Raw genomic sequence first — 23600 nt, forward strand, 5'->3', positions numbered from 1 at the left:
ACAACCTTAATGGATTTAGAGCTAATTTTAGAAAAAGGTATATTTAGGACACATATTGATTCCTAGTACTGATTAAGTTCGTGTTTCTTCAGAAGTATATATTGCCAGTTACCACTCTATTTTCCTATTCCCTAAATGGCACTTCTAACTGCTTTGAATCATAAGTCTTGGCAAGAAATAGACACTTGGTTTTTTTTTTTTTTAAAGTTATTTACTTTTAATAGAGTTACTGTGATATCCTGAAAAACAATTGGATTTTTAGGACATCGACTCAGGAATCCTTATTCTGCCACTTACTATCTGTGTGAATTTAAAAAGGAAAATTAGTTTTCTTATCTATAAAATTACCACTCCATCCTCCCATTTTAAAGATGAGGACATAGGATACGCAAGCCCTGGATAAAGCATGGTCATATTTTACCATCTTTGAAATGTTTAATAGAGATTGCTTAGCAGTGTGTGTGAGACACAGTAAGCATTCAGCAAATGGAAGGTAATATTAGTAACACTCAATAATAGAAATGGTTTTTGTCTTTGTTCAGTCTCAGATGTAATGTCACAGCTCTGCTGATTTCCTACTGCACTATTATCTCCCTGACCTAAACCGGTAGCCCAGGGCACATGAGCACCTTCTTTAAGTCCACTTTTTGGGGCCTACATTCTTCTGTGTCCCATGTACTGACACAGTCTTTTACACACTTTTAACAAAGAGGGGTGTCCCAGTGTCTAAGTAAAGAATTCTCAGAAGTTTATTATGAGGTTGGATATTCTAAGAGACAAACTTGGCTTTTTCTAACAACAACAACAACAAAATATATAGCATTAAGTTACACAGTAGGTCAAACAAATTATTTTATCTTTGTTTCTTACTTTGTCTTTTTAAAATGCTCTTCTGTTTACATGTGTGTATGTGTTTGCACATGCACGTATCTGCATGTACATGTGCAGTGCTCTGTTACTTTTACTATTTGAGAGGCCTTCTATACACCTTCTTTCTTCAAATTTCCATTTCAGTTCTTAAGAGCTCTTGATAGTAAAATGTAATGCAGTAAACCTCTGGGGATGACAGATACTTTGAGCCAGAAGTATGTCCTTAAGAAAATGATTCCTCCTTCTGTACACCTGTCTTCTTGTAATATAATAGTGAGTTTTAACTGCAGTTGTATAATTGGTAGAAAATCTATTTTAGAAGGAATATGATTTGTTTATGCTCCATGTTTATTTCCTTGGAGTTTAATCTACTTAGCATTACTCTTTTTTTAGTGGGCCAAAACCTGGTCCAGAATCTGGTCGCCCTAAATAAATACTATTGAAAATTTTTCTCTTGAGTTGTTCAAATATCTCCCCAAATTTAAAATGCTTACAAAAATGGAAAATAACACTAACATAAAAAAAATCGCTGAAGCCAGAGGTTGATACACATTTTCTGTAAAGGCCAGATAGTATGTACGTATTTTATATCTCACAGGCTGTATGGTTTCTCTTGCAACAACGTTGCCATTGTATCATGAAAGCAGCCACAGATAAGTAGACATGGCTATGTTTCAATAAAACTTTATTTATAAAACCTGTGTTCCATATATTGCAGTATCCTTTCCCCTGGTTTAAGAAATGCAATGGCTGTCATTTTATTTCTTAATTTTGGAGAAAATCATGCAGCAGTCTTCCAGATCACTGAGAAAATCTTCCAAAATGCCTTGAAAATCATCACATTTAATATCCTATATTAAATACAGTTTGGGTACCCTTTCTCCAGCAAAAGAAAACTCCAGGAATAAAATCTCTGAGCCTGAAGGATAAAAATAAAATGTATCAGTGGGAGAAAAAACTAAATTAAGATGACATCAGGCATAATAACAACCATTTTCTTCTTTCCCCATTCCAATCCATTATTCCAGGAAAAAAAAAAAAAAAAAAAAGGTTGAACAGTTTCATATCTGTATTTAAAATCTTCAGCAGCTATTGCCACCAGGATAAATTATCTTTTTACCCTAGCAAACTGATTCCTTTTTTTTTTTTTTTTTTTTTTTTTTTTTTTTTTTTTTTTTGAGACGGAGTCTCACTCTGTCGCCCAGGCTGGAGTGCAGTGACCGGATTTCAGCTCACTGCAAGCTCCGCCTCCTGGGTTCACATCATTCTCCTGCCTCAGCCTCCCGAGTAACTGGGACTACCGGAACGCACCACCATGCCCGGCTAATTTTTGTATTTTTAGTAGAGACCGGGTTTCACCATGCTGGCCAGGATGGTCTCACTCTCTTGACCTTGTGATTCACCCGCCTCGGCCTCCCAGAGTGCAGGGATTACAGGCGTGAGCCACAGCGACTGGCTTTTTTTGTTGTTGTTTTTTGTTTTTTGGGTATTTATTTATTTATTTATTTTTTATTATTATACTTTAAGTTCTAGGGTACATGTGCATAACGTGCAGGTTTGTTACATACGGATACTTGTGCCATGTTGGCGTGCTGCACCCATCAACTCGTCAGCACCCATCAACTCGTCATTTACATCAGGTATAACTCCCAATGCAATCCCTCCCCGCTCCCCCCTCCCCAGGATAGGCCCCGGGGTGTGATGTTCCCCGTCCCGAGTCCAAGTGATCTCATTGTTCAGTTCCCACCTATGAGTGAGAACATGCGGTGTTTGGTTTTCTGTTCTTGTGATAGTTTGCTGAGAATGATGGTTTCCAGCTGCATCCATGTCCCTAAAAGGACACGAACTCATCCTCTTTTATGGCTGCATAGTATTCCATGGTGTATATGTGCCACATTTTCTTAATCCAGTCTGTCACTGATGGGCATTTGGGTTGATTCCAAGTCTTTGCTATTGTGAATAGTGCCACAATAAACATACATGTGCATGTGTCTTTATAGCAGCATGATTTATAATCCTTTGGGTATATACCCAGTAATGAGATGGCTGGGTCATATGGTACTTCTAGTTCTAGATCCTTGAGGAATCGCCACACTGTTTTCCATAATGGTTGAACTAGTTTACACTCCCACCAACAGTGTAAAAGTGTTCCTATTTCTCCACATCCTCTCCAGCACCTGTTGTTTCCCGACTTTTTAATGATTGCCATTCTAACTGATATGAGATGGTATCTCATTGTGGTTTTGATTTGCATTTCTCTGATGGCCAGTGATGATGAGCATTTTTTCATGTGTCTGTTGTCTGTATGAATGTCTTCTTTTGAGAACTGTCTGTTTACATCCTTTGCCCACTTTTTGATGGGGTTGTTTGTTTTTTTGTTGTAAATTTGTTTGAGTTCTTTGTAGGTTCTGGATATTAGCCCTTTGTCAGATGAGTAGATTGCAAAAATTTTCTCCCATTCTGTAGGTTGCCTGTTCACTCTGATGGTAGTTTCTTTTGCTGTGCAGAAGCTCTTCAGTTTAAAAAACCCCATTGTCTCAGCCCAAAATCTCCTTCAGCTGATAAGAAACTTCAGCAAAGTCTCAGGATACAAAATTAATGTGCAAAAATCACAAGCATTCTTATATACCAGTAGCAGACAAAAAGAGAGCCAAATCATGAATGAACTTCCATTCACAACTGCTTCAAAGAGAATAAAATACCTAGGAATCCAACTTACAAGGGATGTAAAGGACCTCTTCAAGGAGAACTACAAACCACTGCTCAGTGAAATAAAAGAGGACATAAACAAAGGGAAGAACATACCATGCTCATGGATAGGAAGAATCAATATCGTGAAAATGGCCATACTGCCCAAGGTAATTTATAGATTCAATGCCATCCCCATCAAGCTACCAATGAGCTTCTTCACAGAATTGGAAAAAACTGCTTTAAAGTTCATATGGAACTGAAAAAGAGCCCGCATTGCCAAGACAATCCTAAGTCAAAAGAACAAAGCTAGAGGCATCACGCTACCTGACTTCAAACTATACTACAAGGCTACAGTAACCAAAACAGCATGGTACTGGTACCAAAACAGAGATATAGACCAATGGAACAGAATAGAGTCCTCAGAAATAATACCACACATCTATAGCCATCTGATCTTTGGCAAACCTCAGAAAAACAAGAAATGGGGAAAGGGTTCCCTATTTAATAAATGGTGCTGGGAAAATTGGCTAGCCATAAGTAGAAAGCTGAAACTGGATCCTTTCCTTACTCCTTATACAAAAATTAATTTAAGATGGATTAGAGACTTAAATGTTAGACCTAATACCATAAAAACCCTAGAAGAAAACCTAGGTAATACCATTCAGGACATAGGCATGGGCAAGGACTTCATGTCTAAAACACCAAAAGCAACGGCAACAAAAGCCAAAATTGACAAATGGGATCTTTTTTTTTTTTTTAATCTTCTTAGAAGACTATTCAATTGCTACAAGCATTCGCCTGTATTACTCAGACGAAGCAACAGAGAAAATCCAGCAAGGATTTTGGTGGAAGCCAATGCTGGAGGGCCTTAAACCATAACAACAAACAAAGCAAAAGAAACAAAAGAGAACAAAGAAAACAAAAACCTACCTCCTGACTTCATAGGGAGAGAGTGAGAATAGTTTTTTTGTGAATTATCCTTAATAATTAGGGATACATAAGCATGATTTTTTAAGGAAGAATTTTGATGAAAGAAAATTTAAAAATTCTTAGATTTCTGAGGACAACCATAGGCATGAGCAGACAGCAGCACCACCAACAAGGTACAGAGGAAGGCAGAGGTTCCAAATATGCCCTTGACCTTTGCATCATTTGCGGTTAGAATTTGAAAATGGAAGAGACTGGTTTCCTTAATTTCAAACCTTGTGCAGGTGGTGGTTGCCTTGAGAAGCAAAAACGTTTTTCTAAAGACTATCATTGATAAAGGGTTTCTCTGTGATGCACAGAAGTGAGAGTTAGAATAGTGGAAACCCAGTAAATTAATTGTCTAAGAGACTTGGGCTAGGACAAAGCTCCCCCATTTGCTGGTTTTCCTAGAGAGGGTGAATTTTTCTCTTGAGTCTCAGTTTTCTCATTAGTAAAATGGCTAAACTAGTAAATAACTAACATAAATTGTGAAAATGACTGAGACTGACAGAGGGAATGCTCAGGATATCAGCTATATTTCATGGTTAGCTAGAGGGGTTAATTTCAAACCTGCCTCAAGTGCACGCTTTCCAACCAAAGGAGGGCATTCTGGGTGCCAAATACACTCCTTCACTTTCTCTTCCCAGGGGACAATCTTAGCAGCAGGGAGCCTCTGGCAGAAATTTGAGGGTCATACTCAGCCTCTGACCCATGATTAATGGAGACCTGCTTGTACAGGTACACAGAGATCAAGCTGTGCCCAAAGAAACAACTGTGGGTGAAAGCGATCTTACAGAGTTTGAATGAACAGACTGTAGAGATGCTATCACATTCATTTCTCCTTTTAAGACAACAAAACAAAACAGAACAAAACGATCATGGATATTCAGGTAGTTACAACTATCACTATGGCCTTGGCTCTGGTGTTCAATGACTTATGAATAGCTCTTGATCTCAGATAACTCTGGAGCTTTTCAGCAGCCTTGGGCTAACTGTAGAGACCCAGAGCAGTATATATTCTTAGGAAAATAAACGTTAGGGTGGTAATTGCTTTTTAGTCATATCAAATCCATAATATTTATCAACTATTCTATAAATTGGGTGTGGCAATAAAGTTATGATAAATCAATAAACGTCTTAAACTACTAGTTACTGAGTCCCAACAATGTGCACGGTCTGGTGTTTTCAGACCCTGCAGAAGACACATGAATGTTAGCCATGGTTTCTGTCTTCAAAGAGCCTACACATATTGTAGAAAGTAATATGAGAATGTGACTTATGATTCCTAGCATTGCAAATGTTCAGAAGCAGGAATAGGCAGAGGACTTCAAATTAAGATTTATCACTTTATTAAGGTCTAAACAAACAAACTAACTGAATACCTCACACATCACTACAACTAGTCCACAATAATGAGGAAAGAAAAGATTGAAGACTCACTCAAAGACCCTCACACACCAACAGGGAGACTGTAGAGCAGAGGGAGGCAGAGTATTAGGAGACAGGGAGGGGTAACAGAAGTTTCCTGGAGAATGCGATATTACATGTGTGGGTTTGGGGAAAGTGATGGGCATGGGACAGGGAGGCCCTCATGCCGGAGGATGATTTATCATATTATCAAATTGGAGGAGAAAGGGGACATGGAATCAAAAATATGATTAGGCTGCAAAAGGCTTTACAGGTGCCCTTGGAGTTCTGTTCAGTCAACCTTGAAAACTATCTTTCAGTACAATCTGTAGGAAGATGAAAGCAAAGACAGCTGCATGGGAGAATTCACACAGACATGCCATAAAAGGAGCAGGAACATCAAGAACTGAGCAGACCAACCAACCAAGTGACCGTGGGCCAAAAGTAACATCTCTACTCTTTCTTAGTTGATGATTTTAAAATATTTTCCAAACAGTGACTGGGCATGATAACCTATGTCTCCTTACACTTGAGCATTTATGAGAGTAGGAAATTTTCTTCAGAAAGCCAGAAGAATCTGGAGTCTTGGTTATTTATTAATAATACTCAGTTCTTGGAAAGAGCATGTAAGCTATTGTAAGAAATACAAGAAAATGTAATATAAGGACAATATCCTTAAAATGGTCAATTTACACTAAAAGTATTTATTGAGAGGCTACTATATGTGAGGAACTATACTAGACATTAAGGGTGCAGCACAGAACAACAGATGAAATTCTATGTTGTATTGTAGTACAGAGGGATAGATGAAGAAATACACAAATAAAGTCTTCATTGAGCAGGCACTAAGAAGTGCTATGATGAGACACCAATTGGGGAGAGGGATGCATGTTTAGATGCATGTGTGTTGGGGGAGTGAAATCTAAAGTAGAGTGGAAAGTGCTGATATTTTCTGAAAAGTGGGAAGGTCTTACTGCAAAGGTGACATTTAAAGAAAGGACTAAAAGAGGTAAGGGATAGAGCCAGGAGGAAGGAGCCCTGGGATGACAACATGCTAGCATTTGACAGCAAGAACACAGCATGTTACACACAGCAAGAAGGGCAGAGAAGGTGAGCAGGGGACGGGTAAGGGATAAGGTCCATGAACAACAAGGCCCCAAAGCAAGTGGGGATTTGGAGATCATTGCAAGGAATTTAGCTTCTACTCACCTACTCACAGTGGGGTGGGAAGCTATTGGAGGATTTTCAACAAAGAATGGCATAGTATTGTGTCCATTTTAAAAGGAATTATGGGAGAGAAGCAAGGACAAAAGTGATGACACTGCCAATAAAGAGGCTATTGAAGAAATCCTAGTGAGAGATGATTATGGATTAGCTGAGTGGGGGCAGTGCAGATGAGAAGCGGTTAGATTCGGAGTATATTCTGAAGGATGAGACCACAGGATTTCCTGACAGATTATGAGGTGTGAGAGGAAGCAAGGTGTCAATGGTGACTTCAGCATCTTTGGCTTGAGTAGGTTTATTGACAGCATGGCCATTTACCTGAAGTGAGAAAGACAAATGGAGAAAGAACTTGGAGGATGAAGATCACGACATTGGTTTTTGTATATATTAAATTTGAAATGCCTACTAGAGACCAAAATGAAGAGATGATAAATAGATAATTGAAGTCAAGGAAATATTTCTGGGTTCTATGAATTTGACAATCAACCACCCAGCTATAGTTTTAAAGACATGCAATTTATTGAGATTCTCCAAAAGAATAAGTGTAGACAGAAAGGAGAATAAGCAAAATGAGTGAGTTTTGGGGCTCTCCCCATGTTTAAGTGTCTGGAGCATGGGGAGAAAGTGAGCAGCTAATGAGAAAGAAAACCTGGGCTGAAAGTCACATAAAGAAAGTGTATCCAAATAGCAGATGATCAATAACAAATCAAACTTGAATGAGAGGTCAAATGAAGTCAGGACTGCTGAGAACAGACCACTGAATGTAAAATCTGGGGATTCTTGGTGACCTTGATAAGTAGTTTCAGCAGAGTAATGAGGGCAAAAACCTGTGGGGTGGCCTAAAGAGCAAATGGTGAGAAGAACTAGTGACAATGATTATAGATAACTCTCGGAGGGGATTTTGTTATAAAGAGATCAGAAAACTGTAGGTAGCTGGATGGAGATGTGAGATCAAGAGAGTTACTGTAAGTTTTTAAAGATGAAGGAAATTGCGACTTGTTTATATGCTCATGGAAATGCTCCAGGACAGAGTGGGTAAAGGATGCAAGAGGGGGTGAGTTGCGGCTGTCAATCGAGAAAAATGACTAGACAAGTCTCGATCATTTTCAGGAGGTTTATTTGCCAAAGTTAAGGGCACGCACCCACAACACAGCCTCAGGAGGTCCTGCAGACATGTGCCCAAGGTGGTTGGGTCACAGCTTGGTTTTATACATTTTAGGGAGATGTGCGACATCAATCAATATATGTAAGAAGTACATTGGTTCCATCCAGAAAGGCAGGGACAACTTGAAGCAGGGAGGGGGTGTCCAGGTCACAGGTAGGTAAGAGACAAATGTATGAATTCTTTGAGTTTCTGATAAGCCTTTCCAAAGGAGGCAATCAGAATATGCATCTATCTCAATGAGCAGAGGGATGACTTTGAATAGAATGGAAGGCAGGTTTGTCCAGAGCAGTTCCCAGTTTGACTTTTCCCTTAGCTTGGTATTTTGGGGTCCCAAGATTTCCCCTTCATATTGCCATAATGTCCTTCCATAGGGAAGAAGAGTAGGAGTCTAATGCAGAAGTGGATGTATCAGCCTTTGATAGAAGCATGACTCATTCATTCTCAGTAACTATAAGACAGAGGATCTGGGCACAGACAGGTGGGTAGATGTGGTAGTGGGGGTTTGTAGAAATGCTTTTCTGATTCTCTTTGTTTCAGTAAATTGGAAGCAAGGTAATTAGCTATTAGAGATGAAGGAAGAGCCACTGGAGGATTGAGGAGTGAGGCGAAGCTGTGACTGAGTTTTGGAAGAAGATGAAACTTATGAATAGAAGCATGAATGCCATCACCTTGGGCCCAGTTATTCAACAGGGGAAAAAAATCTAATTATATTGCCTTCTATACCCTGTCACCACTTGGCTTTAAGCCTGTGTTATTAAAACCATTTTGACCTTACTGAACTTAGTGAAATTCTTAAAGCTGTTATGAAAGAGTCAGATGGAAAGTGAGAAAAACATCAACCCTTTCACAAAATTGTGAGTTATACATGTGTTAAGCGCTATTCATTAATTATCTTGTTTAATGTGCACAGTGATCCTGTATAGAATGCTAGGATCACTGTGTACATTAAACAAGATCATTAATATCAAGTAGTTTGTTCAATGTCGCTAGCTTAATAATACGATTACCATAATTAAGAGGTAAAATTGTTATACACTCTGTTTACTCTGGGCCTGCCACTCCCTAGGAATAACCTTGTCCCTTTGGGCAGCAAAGTGAGTCAAATTTTTTGATTCTTGTTGAATTTATTATTTGACATTTACAATATATAAATTGATAAATTTTTGGTTGGAAATGGAAAATACGATAGTGACAAAATGACCCCAGTTTTTTATTATTATGATAAGTTAAAATCTATACTTACAATGAAGAAGGTCTAAGAGAAGAAAAAAAATCAGTAAAGAGATGCAAACATTTGAACAATAGAGCAACGGAAACATAGCATTTCGTTGTTAAAACAATCTACGGGATCAAGCATAACTATCCCAATTTATAAATAAGGTGCAGGGGCCCCCAGAAATAAGTGACTTGCTGAAGTTTGCTGAATTAGTTAGAGAAGAATACAAGGCTTCTGATTTAGCATCTGGTATTCTTTTCAGAATACTTAAACATAATTACTGAGCTGAAAAGAACTTCTGAATCTATGAAGAAAATTACAAATTCTCCTGGAATAACATGTCTTTGGAGTACTTTATGATATTTATTGTAAAGTCAGATAGAAAATGCTGATTTTTATTCCAGTAATTCTATATGAACCTTTTTTTGCCATTACAATTATAATTTAAATAAGATACTTTTATTCATTCGCTTCAGTCTCTCCATTCACTTGAAGGCATTGCAGCTTTTCTTCATGTTTCTTTTTACAAAGGTAGCACAAGGGTAAGCATTTTGGGTCCACAAAGTGGGCACCTTTCCATTTCTGACACAGAATATATTCTTTATCAACTGCCATTCTTCCCAGGCCTGCATTATTGTGAATTCACTCTTTTAAGTCCTGAAAAAGGTTGATGAGATTGCTCTCCAAATTGCTAGCTGGGAGTGGGAGTGCGAATGAGGGCACTAGAGAGAGAAGGAGACTTAGGAGGGTAAGCCTGAAGGAGTATCTGGGTTGTGAGAGCAATCGAAAGGAGGAAAAGGCAAGCTGTGTGCAGAGCTGTGAGGCCTCCAAGACAAGTACTCCTGGCTGACTATTTTGTAAAGAGATGATGCCAGTGGCGATAAGGAATGAATGGAAGAATCTACAGCTTCAAAACTCCTCAAGGAAACCTAGATGGACTCAATCAGAGCACCTGCTGTAAGAGGTTGCTTCACTAATTTACAGCAGAGAATTAAGAAGAGAACAGCGCGTTCTCATACTTGTTTCATCTTCTCTAAAATCTGCTTTCATTTGGCATTTGGACTCCACAGAGTTCCTTTGATATTGAAATGCTTCAGGGTTCTTTCTTTTTTTTTTTTTTTTTTTTTTTTTTTTTTTTTTTTTTTTTAAAGCTTTGTATACTTTAACAATATCATTAATTTAAATATAGAAAGCTGTGACCTGAGATGAGAATCTACTATGGGCTAGTTACAAAATCTTCATTTTTTTTTTTCCTATCCCATACCAATGACCTGGTAGAATTTAGAATTGAGGGATCATATTCCTCAAGTTGGAAAAATTGATCATAGTGTGATTGTGAGAAGGAATAAAGCTTCTCCTCTCCCAGATCAAAAAAGGAAGGCCTCACTGTATAATAAAAATAACACAGCCCTAGGCAGAAATTTTCTTTTCATCTCTGCTTTCCACTTATTATGTTGTTTGAATAAGTTACAAAAACTTTTCTGTGAATTTCCTTAAAGTTCTTGGTTGTTTCACCTGGGGTAATCATAGATAATGTCATATGTAATATTTCAGATACACTAGAAAGTTGGCTTGACCATAAGTTGCCGAAAGACATCAGACAAATGCCTTAAAACCTTATCTTTTAATATGACACTATAAATAACTAAGATTCCATGACTGGTATTTTAAAAATTGACTTATTTCATTTTCCACAATCTTAACTCTAATAGAGGCAAGTTCAACATATTTCCCATCACCCAATATAAAATGTTCTTTTCAATGGTCACTGAATAAAGCTGACAATTTCCACTTGATGCATGAATGAATGTTTGTTTGGTGAAGGGTCAGATATACTCAGTAGGCCCATTGGCCCTCAACTGTCTCTTCTATTGACCTGAAAGAATCTTAGAAATTCTACCAGTAAAGATGATAATTTGGGTTAAAGCTGTTTCAAGGACAGGTTCAAAATTTCTGGAAAGAAAATATGTAAGGATCTAATCAGAAAATAATTATTTTGCAAATTAATTTAGTAATTCATTTAACAAATTTATATTGAATGCAATGTCTATATGCAAGATCTTGTTAGGTTCGTGGTACTAGAGTAAGCAAAGCAACTGCACTTTTTACTTTATGGAGCTTTGGTTTTCTGGAGGAGACAAATATTCAAATATTTAGACTAACAAGTGTGGGACACACCAACATAAATTTTCAGAAGTAAAAGAATCTTGTTTCACAGAGAAATGTGGCCTAGACTTAGGCATTAGGGGAGACTTTCTCGAGATAGTGAACATTGAACTGAGAACTGAAAATGGAGAAATTAATTTGACCACAAGGAGGAGAGGACAGGATTACAGATAAAAAGGTAATTGTGTCTAGAGGCCCTTTAATGGGAGAAAGCATTGCATATTGGAATAAAGAGGGGAAGCCCGAAAACCTGGAGCTCAGAGAGCAGAAGAGAGAAAAAAAATAGTAGCAGATACAATTGGACCAATAAAAGTAGTAATATCAAAAATCGACATTTATATAGCTCTTAGAAAACCAACACTTATCTATCTATTGACATATGGGAGGCATTGTTTTCAGAGATTTACATAAATCACTTCATTGAATCCTCACAACAATTGCTACAAGTTAGATAACATTGCTATTCTCATTTCAGGAGATAAAAGAAAACTGAAGAAGAGAGAGATCAGATATGCCCAAGGTTTACAGGTAGGAAGGTTAAGTGCTGGAAATTGAACCCAGGTGGTGTGGTTCTTAGTGTGTACTTTTATTTACTCTACTCTACAACCTCCTCATCATTAGAATCTAAAATAATCATAGCTTACTGTCTTTATTTTTGAAGTAGAGTTTTTAATAGGCAAGAGAAAGAGAAACGAATACAGCTCTCTCTCTCCAGTGAAAGGGGACTTCCTAGAGGAGAACGCCCATAGTTTACTTTTATTGGGTGTTTGCTATGTACCAGGTACCTTTCCAACTTTGCAAATGTATATTATACGTTCATTCAATAAAAATCTATTGCCAATCTACTGTTCTAGGCAATAAAGATACAGTGGTAAACAAAACAGACCCAATTTTTATTCTCACAGAGCTACATTTTAAGGAGAGGAGTCGGGCTATGAAAAATAAGTAAACAAACAAGTAAATGTATAACATTTTAGATGGTGACTAATACAAGGCACAAAAGGGCTTAGAGGTGCCAGGGCGGGAGTGGGCAGGTCTATTTTGCATAGGGTACTTAGAGAAGATTCACAGAGTGATGCATTTTAATAGAGACCTGAAAGGAGAGGAAAGGATAGACGTGTGACTGAGAAGGTTACATTCCAGGAAGAAGGAACACTGAGCAAAGACCCTTGAAGCAGAATGTGTTTGGCATGTTCAGTAGATGCCAAAAATACTTGGCAATAGGCTCAGAGTGAGGGAGGGGGAGAGTAGTAAGATATGAAGCCAGAGAACATCAGGCTAGATCATGTAGATCCTGGAGGCTATCAGAACTTTGCCTAATACTCTGAAATGGAAGTTATTGAAAAGTTTGGACAGAAGGAATCACATAAAGTGATGCATGTTAATAAGACCATTCTCGGTGATTGGTGGATAATACATTGTGAGGGACCAAGAGAAAAACAGTAAGAATAATTAAGAGTTTAGCTTCAATAAACTAAGCTAGAGATGATAATGTCTAGATTATCCAAGAATCAGTTTAAGTAGCAGTAAATGTGGTAAGATATGGTCAGAGCCTTGATGCCTTTTCAGGATAGTGGCAACTGGATTTGCTAAAGAATGGGATGCAAAGGGTGAAGAAAAGAGACGAATCAAAGATGACACCTGAGTAACCGAAAGAATGGAGTTGCAATATCCTAAGATAGGAAAGACTATGGAAACACCAGGTTTGGAAGGGGAGAGCAAGAATCTGGCTTTGTACTTTTGCTTGAGAAATCCACTAGTCTTTCAAGTGAAGATATTGAAAAGAGAGTTCCTTCTATGAGTCTGAAATTCAGAAAAGATCATGTTAAACAAATAAATTTGGCAGCCATCATATTATAGATAACATTGAAGACCAAAAGACTGAATGAGGAACCACCTCATGAGTATATAGAGAAGAGGAAATTCTCAAGAATGAAGCCACGGGAATCTTTAGCATTTACACATTGGGCAGAGAAAGAGGACCAACAAAGGAGACTAAGAAGATGCAGTGAATAAGTATGGAGAAAATCCATGGTGCACCAGGGACTCAATTCCTTTTAAAAAATTAGAACAATCGACTGTGTCCAATGCTGCTAAAGGATCAAGTGAGTGAGGATTCAAAATTGATCACTGAATTAAGCAAGGTACAGATCATTTGTAACGTTGCCTTGTTGAGCAAAGGGTAAAAAGTCTAACAGGACTAATCTGAAGAACAAATAAGGAGAAAGGAACTGGAAATAAACTGTAGACATTTATTTTATTTATTTATTTATTTATTTTAGTAATTTTACTGTTAGAATCCAAGAATGGGTGGTAACTGAAAGGAGAGTGATGTAAAAGAATAAATATTTTTCAGAGGATAGAAAAAAATGATATTTTATATATATATATATTAAATGAGATGATAGAGTAGAGATGGGGAACAATTGCTGGAGTGATGACATTGAGGGGACAGGAAGGAATAGAATCCTGCATATTAATGGGAAATAGACCTTAGAAGTGTGAACAGTGCATGCATAAAAACAGGAAGGAATGAGTCTATATGGGCACACATTGTAAGGTAGATGTCATAATGAGAGAAAGTGAGAGTTCCTATGATGGTTTATTTTTTTCCAGTGAAATAGAAAAGCAAGACAGTCAGATAAGAGTGATGAAGAGAAGATTTAGAGATATAGGGAAAGAAGAAAGGGTATACAATAGTTAAGAGAAGTGGGGAGTGAATTAACTAGGGAATAAAAGATGGCTTGTCAGTATGGATTCATTTAATATTCACGTCATTCCTATCAGATTTATATTATTGTGCCCATTTTATAGATGAGAAAACAGAAGTATAGAAATGTTTCATACCTTAACCAAAGCCACAGAGTTAATAAGTGTCAGGCAATTTAAGTCAAGTGAGTCTTTTTTCTAACACCAGTGAAAAACTATTGAAGCATTTTTTTAACAGGCATGTGACATGGTCAGGTTTACCTATTAAAAATATCACACTTGTGGCCATGCGCAGTGACTCATACCTGTAATTCCAGCATTTTGGGAAGCTGAGGCAGGTGGATCACTTGAGGTCAGGAGTTTGAGACCAGCCTGGCCAACATGGTGAAACCTCATCTTTACTAAAAATACAAAAATTAGCTCGGTGTGGTGGCACACACTTGTAGTCTCAGCTACTCAGAAAGCTGAGGCAGGAGAATTGCTTGAACCCAGGAGGCAGAGGTTGCAGTGAGCCGAGATTGCACCACTGCACTCTAGCCTGGGTGAGAGAGTAAGACTGCATCTCAAAAATAATAAAATAAATAAATAATCACGCTTGTTGCAATGTATCCAAAGAATGTCTTGGACTAGAATGGAGGCAAAAAAAACTTAGTGGTGGACTGATTATAAGGGATGTCAATGATGATCCTGACTTTCAGAATTACAATGCTAAAGGGATGGTGGCACTGCTGGCCAAGACAGAGGACAAATTGGGGGGAAATGTATTTTAAGTCTTGTACATATTGATTTTACAGGGACTTTGATCCTTCCCTTGAAGACGTTAAGCAGAAACTTCGTTGTAAAGATCTGTTGCCCAAATGGCTAAAAATATAAAATGTGAGGAATAGCATAGCAATAATTAAACCATAATTGAAGATGAGATGGCTTTGGAACAAGCATAATTGGGGGAAAAGAGGGTATAGAATAAATACCTCAAGGAACTCAAAAATTTAAATGCTACATAGAAGAGGATATGCCTACAAGTTGCCACTGAACCAGGAAGAAGTTAAGAAGGCTATTGTGACAAGGGAGCTAAATAGAATAGTTCAAGGGGAAGGATGTGGTCAACAGTGCCAAAAATTGTCAAGAGGGCAAATGAGATGAGAAACAAAATATCTCTTGGATATAGAAATCGTAAAATCACTGGAGATATTGGCCATTTCAGTAGAATAATAAAGGCAGATGCTAGAACTGGGATGTGGTAGGATAAGTTTGAGGTAAGAAAATTGCAAGAAGTCCAGATAATACTGTGTAAGAAATTTAGCTGTAAAGGAAATGGGAAGAAAGGTGATAGTAGGGGTATATGAGATATAGAATAGAGAGAATTTTTCAAAAAGGAGAGACTTTTGACTTGACTTAAAATGGTACCCCCAATTTAAGCATATGGACTCTGATTTCTTTGCCTCCTTTCCAAGGTTCCTTATATTTTCCCAATTTGTAAATATCAGTGTCAATTTCCCCACCTGCAAAATGGGGATTATATTTTGTAATGTTGCTATACTTGGCTGCTAACTGGGAGCAAGTGAAAGGTATGAGAACAATTCTGTTTTTCAATCACAATGGATGAATGTTAATGTCAGATGGATTTTTCCCCTTATGTTTCCTTGTAGAAAAGGTTATCCTTGGAGTAGAGGGTCTAAATATCAAAAGGAAGCTTCCAATTGACATAGATTGGTTCAGTTTTTGGAAATATTAGAGAGATATAGATGCAGGCAAGACATAGAATCTCAAATGAAGATAAAAAGATTATATTGGCCTTGAGATAACTCTACTAACATAACAAGAGAACACAGACATACAGATAGAATTGTCCAGGCCTTTTGTACATTTGTCCATTAGTATTCTCCTTTTTGTATTTATTTGAAAGAGTTCTATATTATAAGGACACTTACTCCCACCTTTTAATTATTTATTGCATACATTTCTGGAGTTTGGATACTTAAATTTTAATATGTGATTTATGCCATGTAAATTTTCAGTATTTCTCATTTATTTTAACAAATGTTCCTTTATAGTTTTTATATGGCATAATCTGTATAGCAAGAACTTAAGCGTCTTCAACCAGAGCATATATAAATATTTTTCAACATTTTTTTCCTAAGACATTCTTGATTTTTTTCCCACTTTTGAAATTTTCAGATATCTGGTACCAAATTTATATTAGACATGAAGTAGGAATCTATGTCCAGCCAACCTTCACCACCACCACCTTGGTTGTCGTCTTTAATTAGAACATGATGTTCAACTTCCAGGTTTTAGCCTCAAGCACCTAGCAAGTTGTGTAACTCCCTCAAGGAACATTTCCTTGTGCTGGATCAAAACTGCCCACCTATCTGTGAGGTGCTTCATCCTTGCAGTGGAAGCGAGGAGGAAGAAAGGTGAACACCTTTTCTCAAGCACTTGTGCTCTCCTCTGCCAGAATCACTCAGAATGCTTCCCGGGTGTATATTCTTGATGATTTTACTCATTCTTCAGGTTAAAGGTATGTCTCGCTCCTTTTATCAGGACTTTCTTATTATGCTATAAGGTCATGTTAGTCACAAACTTTAAATTGTAAGTGATAAAGACACTAACTATGCATTGGTGATTTTGCCGAGAGCTTTGACTAGATTATGGCTAATCATGAGAGTCCATGCATCTGTGTAATGCCATATCACTCTTGAACACTCTGACCCACAGTAAGGAGGAGAAGGGAGTGGACAAGTACTGCATACCTGCAGCATGGCAGGCACTGTACTGGCCATTAGCTGTTTTGTATGTTAAAGTGTTTAAAATTCGAAATTAATATCCCCACTTTACAAGATAAAGAAAACGAGATGAGTATTTACAGATCAGAGAGATTAGATATGCTACTCATGACCACACAACTAATAAATTGGTAAAGCCTTGATTCTAATCAGAGCATATTCCAAAAAGCCCCTGCCCTCTCCTCTTTATTGCTCTTTAAGTACCACACCTTAATTAAGCAGGGCTCACCTCACAGACTATTAAGGTCATGAATAGAAGATTATGGTTAGCACTGATTCAGGACCAAAATTCTTTTAACAGGTAGAGGCCTTATACTTAACTATGGAAGGTAAGACTTTAAATGCAAACATCCCTGGAAGACCAAGTTCAATAATTTACATTGAAACAGGCCAACAGTGCAGGCTTTGACAGGAGACAAATCCAGAGGTTAGTATGAGGATAATAAAATGACAGCTGCAGGTGGGGCATGGTGGCTCCTGCTTGTAATCCCAGCACTTTTGGAGGCTGAGGCGGACGGATCACCTGAGGTCAGGAGTTTGAGACTAGCCTGGCAAACATGGTGAAACCCAGTCTCTACTAAAAATACAAAAATTAGCCAGGCATGGTGGCGTGTGCTTGTAATCCCAGCTACTCAGGAGGCTGAGGTGGAAAAATCGCTTGAACTGGAGAGGCGGAGGTTGCAGTGAGCCGAGATCGTGCCACTGCACTCCAGCCTGGGTGACAGAGTGAGACTATCTCAAAAAAATAAATAAATAAATAAAATAAAAAATAAAATTACAGCTGCAGAACATGGCAAAAATATGGAGGAAATGGAGGGACACTGATTTATTTGGCTCCTTTCCAAGTTTCCTCATATTCTCCTGATTTGTAAATATCAGTGTCAATTTCCTTGTCAGCAAAGTGGGAATAATATTTCATAGTGTTGCTGTCCATGGCTGCTAACTGGGGGCAAATGAACTGTATTACAACAATTCTGTTTTTCAGCCGCTGTGGATGAATGTTAATGTCAGACGGATTTTTCCCCTATGTTTCCTTGTAGAAAAGGTCATCCTTGGAGTAGAGGGTCAACAACTGGTTCATCCTAAAAAGCTTCCTCTGATACAGAAGCGAGATACTGGACACACCCATGATGATGACATAGAGGTACAGGTTTTGATTTAGTAAATAAGACTCATTGCTTTCACAGACATGTAGACAGTTGTCTCTGGCTCCAACCAAAAGCAAATAGGGAGAGAGGAGTTTCAATTTTTCTAAGGACTCCCATTCAGCATACAGTATGTGCTTAGGAATAAGCAACCTCTCAGTGGGTTAGAAAACAAAAAGGAGTAAAGCTCAGGTTTAGGGGATACCATTCTAAATTTTCCAGTTTATGGAGTTCCACCAACAGCTTTTCAGGCTGACTTATAACAACCTCATTTGTTCTGAGCCAGTGCCTGGCGAATGTCATCTTGAGCATTTTGCTTTCCAGAGGTCTGGTATGCAGGTTTTTGTTTGTAGAGTCTGCAGCAAAGATGTACAACTTTCACAGGAACTCAAAGACCTGCTTGGTCTGTTGCCTAGAAGGGTATTTATTCAGATTTTAAAAATTAAATAAAAATATGTGAAATATTACTTTCAAAAGTAACAAATGCTTGTTATAGAAAATAGAGAATATATATAAGTGGGAACAAGCTTGAAAATTAGGATGTTTTCAATTTCCACTGTTATAAAAGACATTAGATTAATGTCCTTAGATATTTTTCATTAGGCGCTTGATTTTTAAGCCTTAGGTTTTAATTTAGCTCATGGACAATATTGACAGGCACTTTGTCCAAATGTACTATGGAAGTCCCAACCCTTCCCAGTGAGTTTCTTCTGTCCACCATTAGAACAGCCAGTTTTTCAGGTTCTCACTGGTTGGGTTTCTCATTCATACATTAGATACATTTTAATTTTCTAAACAGTCCCATTGAGATCTCTTTCCTATGACTTGAGATGATTAAAATAAAAAACAACTCTCCATCTCCTCCCCTTTGGAAGTAATACATAACTATTTTTCTTCAACAATTCTCTTTGAAAGATTTCTCTCTTAATATCCAACTCTTTTCTCACTGTCTCAGACTTTGTCTTGGCTGAAGATTGGTACTCAGCTAAGGGGGCTTTCACCAGGTGTCTAACACCCATTGTGCATACACTGGTGGGCTCTTCTCACAACTACTGTCTTAAGACTTAATCAAGACTGATGTTAAAAATCTCATTATAGCTGGGTGCAGTGGCTCATGCCTGTAACCCCTGCACTTTGGGAGGCCATGGTGGGCAGATCACTCAAGGCCAGGAGTTCAAGACCAGCCTGGCCAACATGGTGAAACCCCATCTCTACTAAAATTACAAAAATTAGCCAGGCATGGTGGTGTGCACCTCTAATCCCAGCTACTCCAGAGGCTGAGGTGGCAGAATTGCTTGAACCCAGGAGGCAGAGGTTGCAGTGAGCTGAGATCATGCCACTGGGCAACAGAGCAAGACTCTCTCAAAAAAATAAAATAAAATAAAATAAAATAAAAATATCACTATGAATATGCCAGATAAGCTTGGATAAGGGCAAGAAATATAAACAATGAACCTAAAGCTTCTTGTAGTACCAGAATGTGCTCAAACAGACAAAACAAAATTCAAACCACATTGAAGGGGTCTTGTCAAAAGAATTCAGAAGCCAACAGAAAGAGCTCCCAATGCCCAAAGCTGGGATAATTTGAAGAACAAAATAAATAACAGTTTTGTGTTATAACATGAAGTATAAATAAATATCATGAGCCCATATTGATCTAAATAAATCATTGAATAAATTATAATAAATAAATGGAAAAAATGGACAATTCTCCTGGGAGAAGAATCAAATAATTTATGTAGATGCTATCCTCTCCAGGAGGTGGAACCTAAATCTCCACCCGTTAAGTGTGGGCTATAGGTGGTGACTTCCTTCCAGGGAGTACAGTATTGAAGGGGGGAAAGAATAATTTTACAGAGAGAAAGATGGTAACACCACGTCAGCCACGTGATCAAGTTTAACACTTGTTAAGTCCTGTGGCTCGTAAGGTGTAATAAAATGGCATTTTCTATTGTGGTTCTCACCTCAAAATCCATAACATCAGTCTAAGCATGAGAAAAACATCAGAACAAAAACAAATTGTAAGACATCCTACAAAATGCTTGACAGATACTCCCCATAAAGGTCCAGAACATAAAAAATAAAAAAATAAAAACCTGAGAAACTGAGAGACTTGAGGAGGCTAAGGAGACATGACAACTAAATGTAGTGTGGGATCTGGGATCAGATCCTGAAAGAGTTAAAGTACATTAGGGAAAAACTATGAAAACCTGAATAACTATACACTTTAATTAATAATAATACATGAATCTGGGCTCTCATTCGTTGTGACAAATAGACTATAGTAATGTCAGATGTTAATAAACAGGGAAACCTGAGTGCAGAGTATGTGGAACTCTGCACTGTCTTTCCAACTTTTCTATAAACCGAAAATGATTCCAAAATAAAAATTAAAAACCAAATTCTTATTAAAAACAATATTAATGACACAATTTAAAATATATTAGCAATATTGACAATATTAACAATAATCTTTTAATATTTGTTAATATAAAATCCACATTTGAATTTCCAAAAAGTTCCATTACACCCTTACATGCATGTACACATACATGCAGACACACACACATACACACCTCTACACACACAACTCATGATGTTGCAAAATGTGACCAAACACTTTCTACCTGATTAAGTACCTAGCCTAGTTTCTTGGCTCTCCGCCTGGAAATTCTATGTCTTTATGATAAAACTGTGATTTTATTGTTCAACTTGCAGTCAAAACAGCCTTAACGCATGCACACTTAACATTGAGCAAATACAAAACTCTCCTTCCCGACTTCATAGCTGCCCCTCTTCAGATCCTCCTTGCTATAGTAGCATAGCTCTACAAGTTAAACAAATCAGAAATCTGGGCTTAGTCTTGACTACTCTCTCTTACACCATCTAACTATCACTGAGCCTTGTAGATTATCAGGACATAGGCATGGGCAAGGACTTCATGTCTAAAACACCAAAAGCAATGGCAACAAAAGCCAAAATTGACAAACGGGATCTAATTAAACTAAAGAGCTTCTGCACAGCAAAAGAAACTATTATCAGAGTGAACAGGCAACCTACAGAATGGGAGAAAATTTTTGCAATCCACTCATCTGACAAAGGGCTAATAATATCCAGAACCTACAAAGAACTCAAACAAATTTACAAGAAAAAAACAAATAACCCCACTAAAAAGTGGGCAAAGGATATGAACAGACACTTCCCAAAAGAAGACATTCATACAGCCAACAGACATATGAAAAAATGCTCATCATCACTCGCCATCAGAGAAATGCAAATCAAAACCACAATGAGATACCATCTCACACCAGTTAGAATGGCAATCATTAAAAAGTCAGGAAACAACAGGTGCTGGAGAGGATGTGGAGAAATAGGAACACTTACACTGTTGGTGGAACTGTAAACTAGTTCAAACATTGTGGAAGACAGTGTGGCGATTCCTCAAGGATCTAGAACTAGAAATACCATATGACCCAGCCATCCCATTACTGGGTATATACCCAAAGGATTATAAATCATGCTGCTATAAAGACACATGCACATGTATGTTTATTGCAGCACTATTCACAATAGCAAAGACTTGGAATCAACCCAAATGTCCATCAGTGACAGACTGGATTAAGAAAATGTGGCACATATACACCATGGAATACTATGCAGCCATAAAAAAGGATGAGTTTGTGTCCTTTTTAGGGACATAGATGCAGCTGGAAACCATCATTCTCAGCAAACTACCACAAGAACAGAAAACCAAACACTGCATGTTATCACTCATAGGTGGGAACTGAACAATGAGATCACTTGGACACAGGAAGGGGAACATCACACACCGGGGCCTATTGTGGGAAGGAGGGAGGGAGGAGGGATAGCATTAGGAGATATACCTGATGTAAACGACGAGTTAATGGGTGCAGCACACCAACATGGCACATGTATACATATGTAATAAACCTGCACATTGTGCACATGTACCCTAGGACTTAAAGTATAACAACAACAAAAAAATAGCATGTAAATGTCTTTTAAAGTTATCTACTCATTACTCCTCTGCTCAAATCACCTGCATTCATCAATAGCCTTAAATGGTTTTCCTGGCTACAGTACTGAGTTTTGCTTATCCATTATCTATAATAAGTAAAGTACTAAAACACCATGCTTGCTACCACACATTTCTGCCTAGATATTTAGCCTCTCTTTGTCCTTAGGATAAGGCCCAAATCCTTGACTTACTAGGTTGTGCATGATTTACTCCTTCCCACCTTGTCATTTCATTTCTCTTCAACTTACATTGTATTTTCCAGCAATATTGATCCTCTCTTTGTTCTTCAAATGTGTCATGTTCCTTCCTGGCTCAGGGCCTTGGCATGTACTGTTCCCTGCCCCCAACTTCTTGTAATATCCCTGGCACAGTACTCGCACCTCTCCTGTTATGATGCTCATTACACTCCACTATGTGTGCTTGGTTATCCAGTGTTTTTCTCTGCCAAGCAGGGTCTTCCATGAGGGCAGAGACCTCCACCTTCTACACCATTGTATTTTCCATATTACTGTGCCTGAAATAGCAGGCATTGAATAAATGAATGGACAGTCATCTCAAAGAAATGTGCAGCACGTATGACCAACAACTGTGAATCTTAAATTATAGAGAATTTTTATGAAGCATGAATAAATAAGATACCACAAAAGAAAATGGTGAAAGAACATGAATCAGAATCCATTTGAAAACTACAAATAACTCAATAAATAAAGGAAAAATATTGATGTGAATGATCATCCAGGAAAACAATTTATCACAATAAGTTATCAATTCATTGTCTGAAATATTTGTATTAATCATAATAGCTATTACTGGTAAGAAGGTGAGGAAACAGAAACTGCTATAAATTGATGGTGAAGTTCTAAATATGTCCACTTCCTTTCTTCATGATAGTTTGGCAATATTTATCAAAAGCTTTACATTTCTTTTTCATGTCATTGAAAATGCAGCTCTGTCCAACTACAAGGAATACCCCAAACCAAATTTCTCATAGTAAATATAGACTAAATAAACGAAGTTTCACTCACATTGTGCTTAGCTGCCTAAAGACACAGACTATGAAAAATTTATTAAAATAGGAAATAGTCATGATTTATCGTTGAGTGGAAAGTAGACGGAAAAACAGTATGTATAAAAATTGTTTTAAAAATGCGTGAACAGGATATCTGTGTATAGGGCTGCTGCATGGACATATGGTAAATGGTGTATCCTTGCATGA

At 37.7% G+C, this 23600-nt stretch overlaps 1 protein-coding gene across 1 annotated transcript in view; it reads left to right on the plus strand.

Moving 5' to 3' along the window:
* The first annotated feature begins 16883 nt into the window (after nucleotides 1–16883).
* The window catches only part of ADAM7 (ADAM metallopeptidase domain 7), a 65790-nt gene continuing 59073 nt past the window's right edge, over nucleotides 16884–23600 (plus strand). The window contains exons 1-2 of the mRNA XM_007961949.3: nucleotides 16884–16935; nucleotides 18241–18344. Of these exons, the coding sequence (XP_007960140.3) occupies nucleotides 16884–16935; nucleotides 18241–18344 (156 nt within the window). The remainder of the gene's footprint in view (nucleotides 16936–18240; nucleotides 18345–23600) is intronic.

Source organism: Chlorocebus sabaeus, chromosome 8 (assembly GCF_047675955.1).
Source record: "Chlorocebus sabaeus isolate Y175 chromosome 8, mChlSab1.0.hap1, whole genome shotgun sequence".
In the NCBI taxonomy this organism is placed as follows: Eukaryota; Metazoa; Chordata; class Mammalia; order Primates; family Cercopithecidae; genus Chlorocebus; species Chlorocebus sabaeus.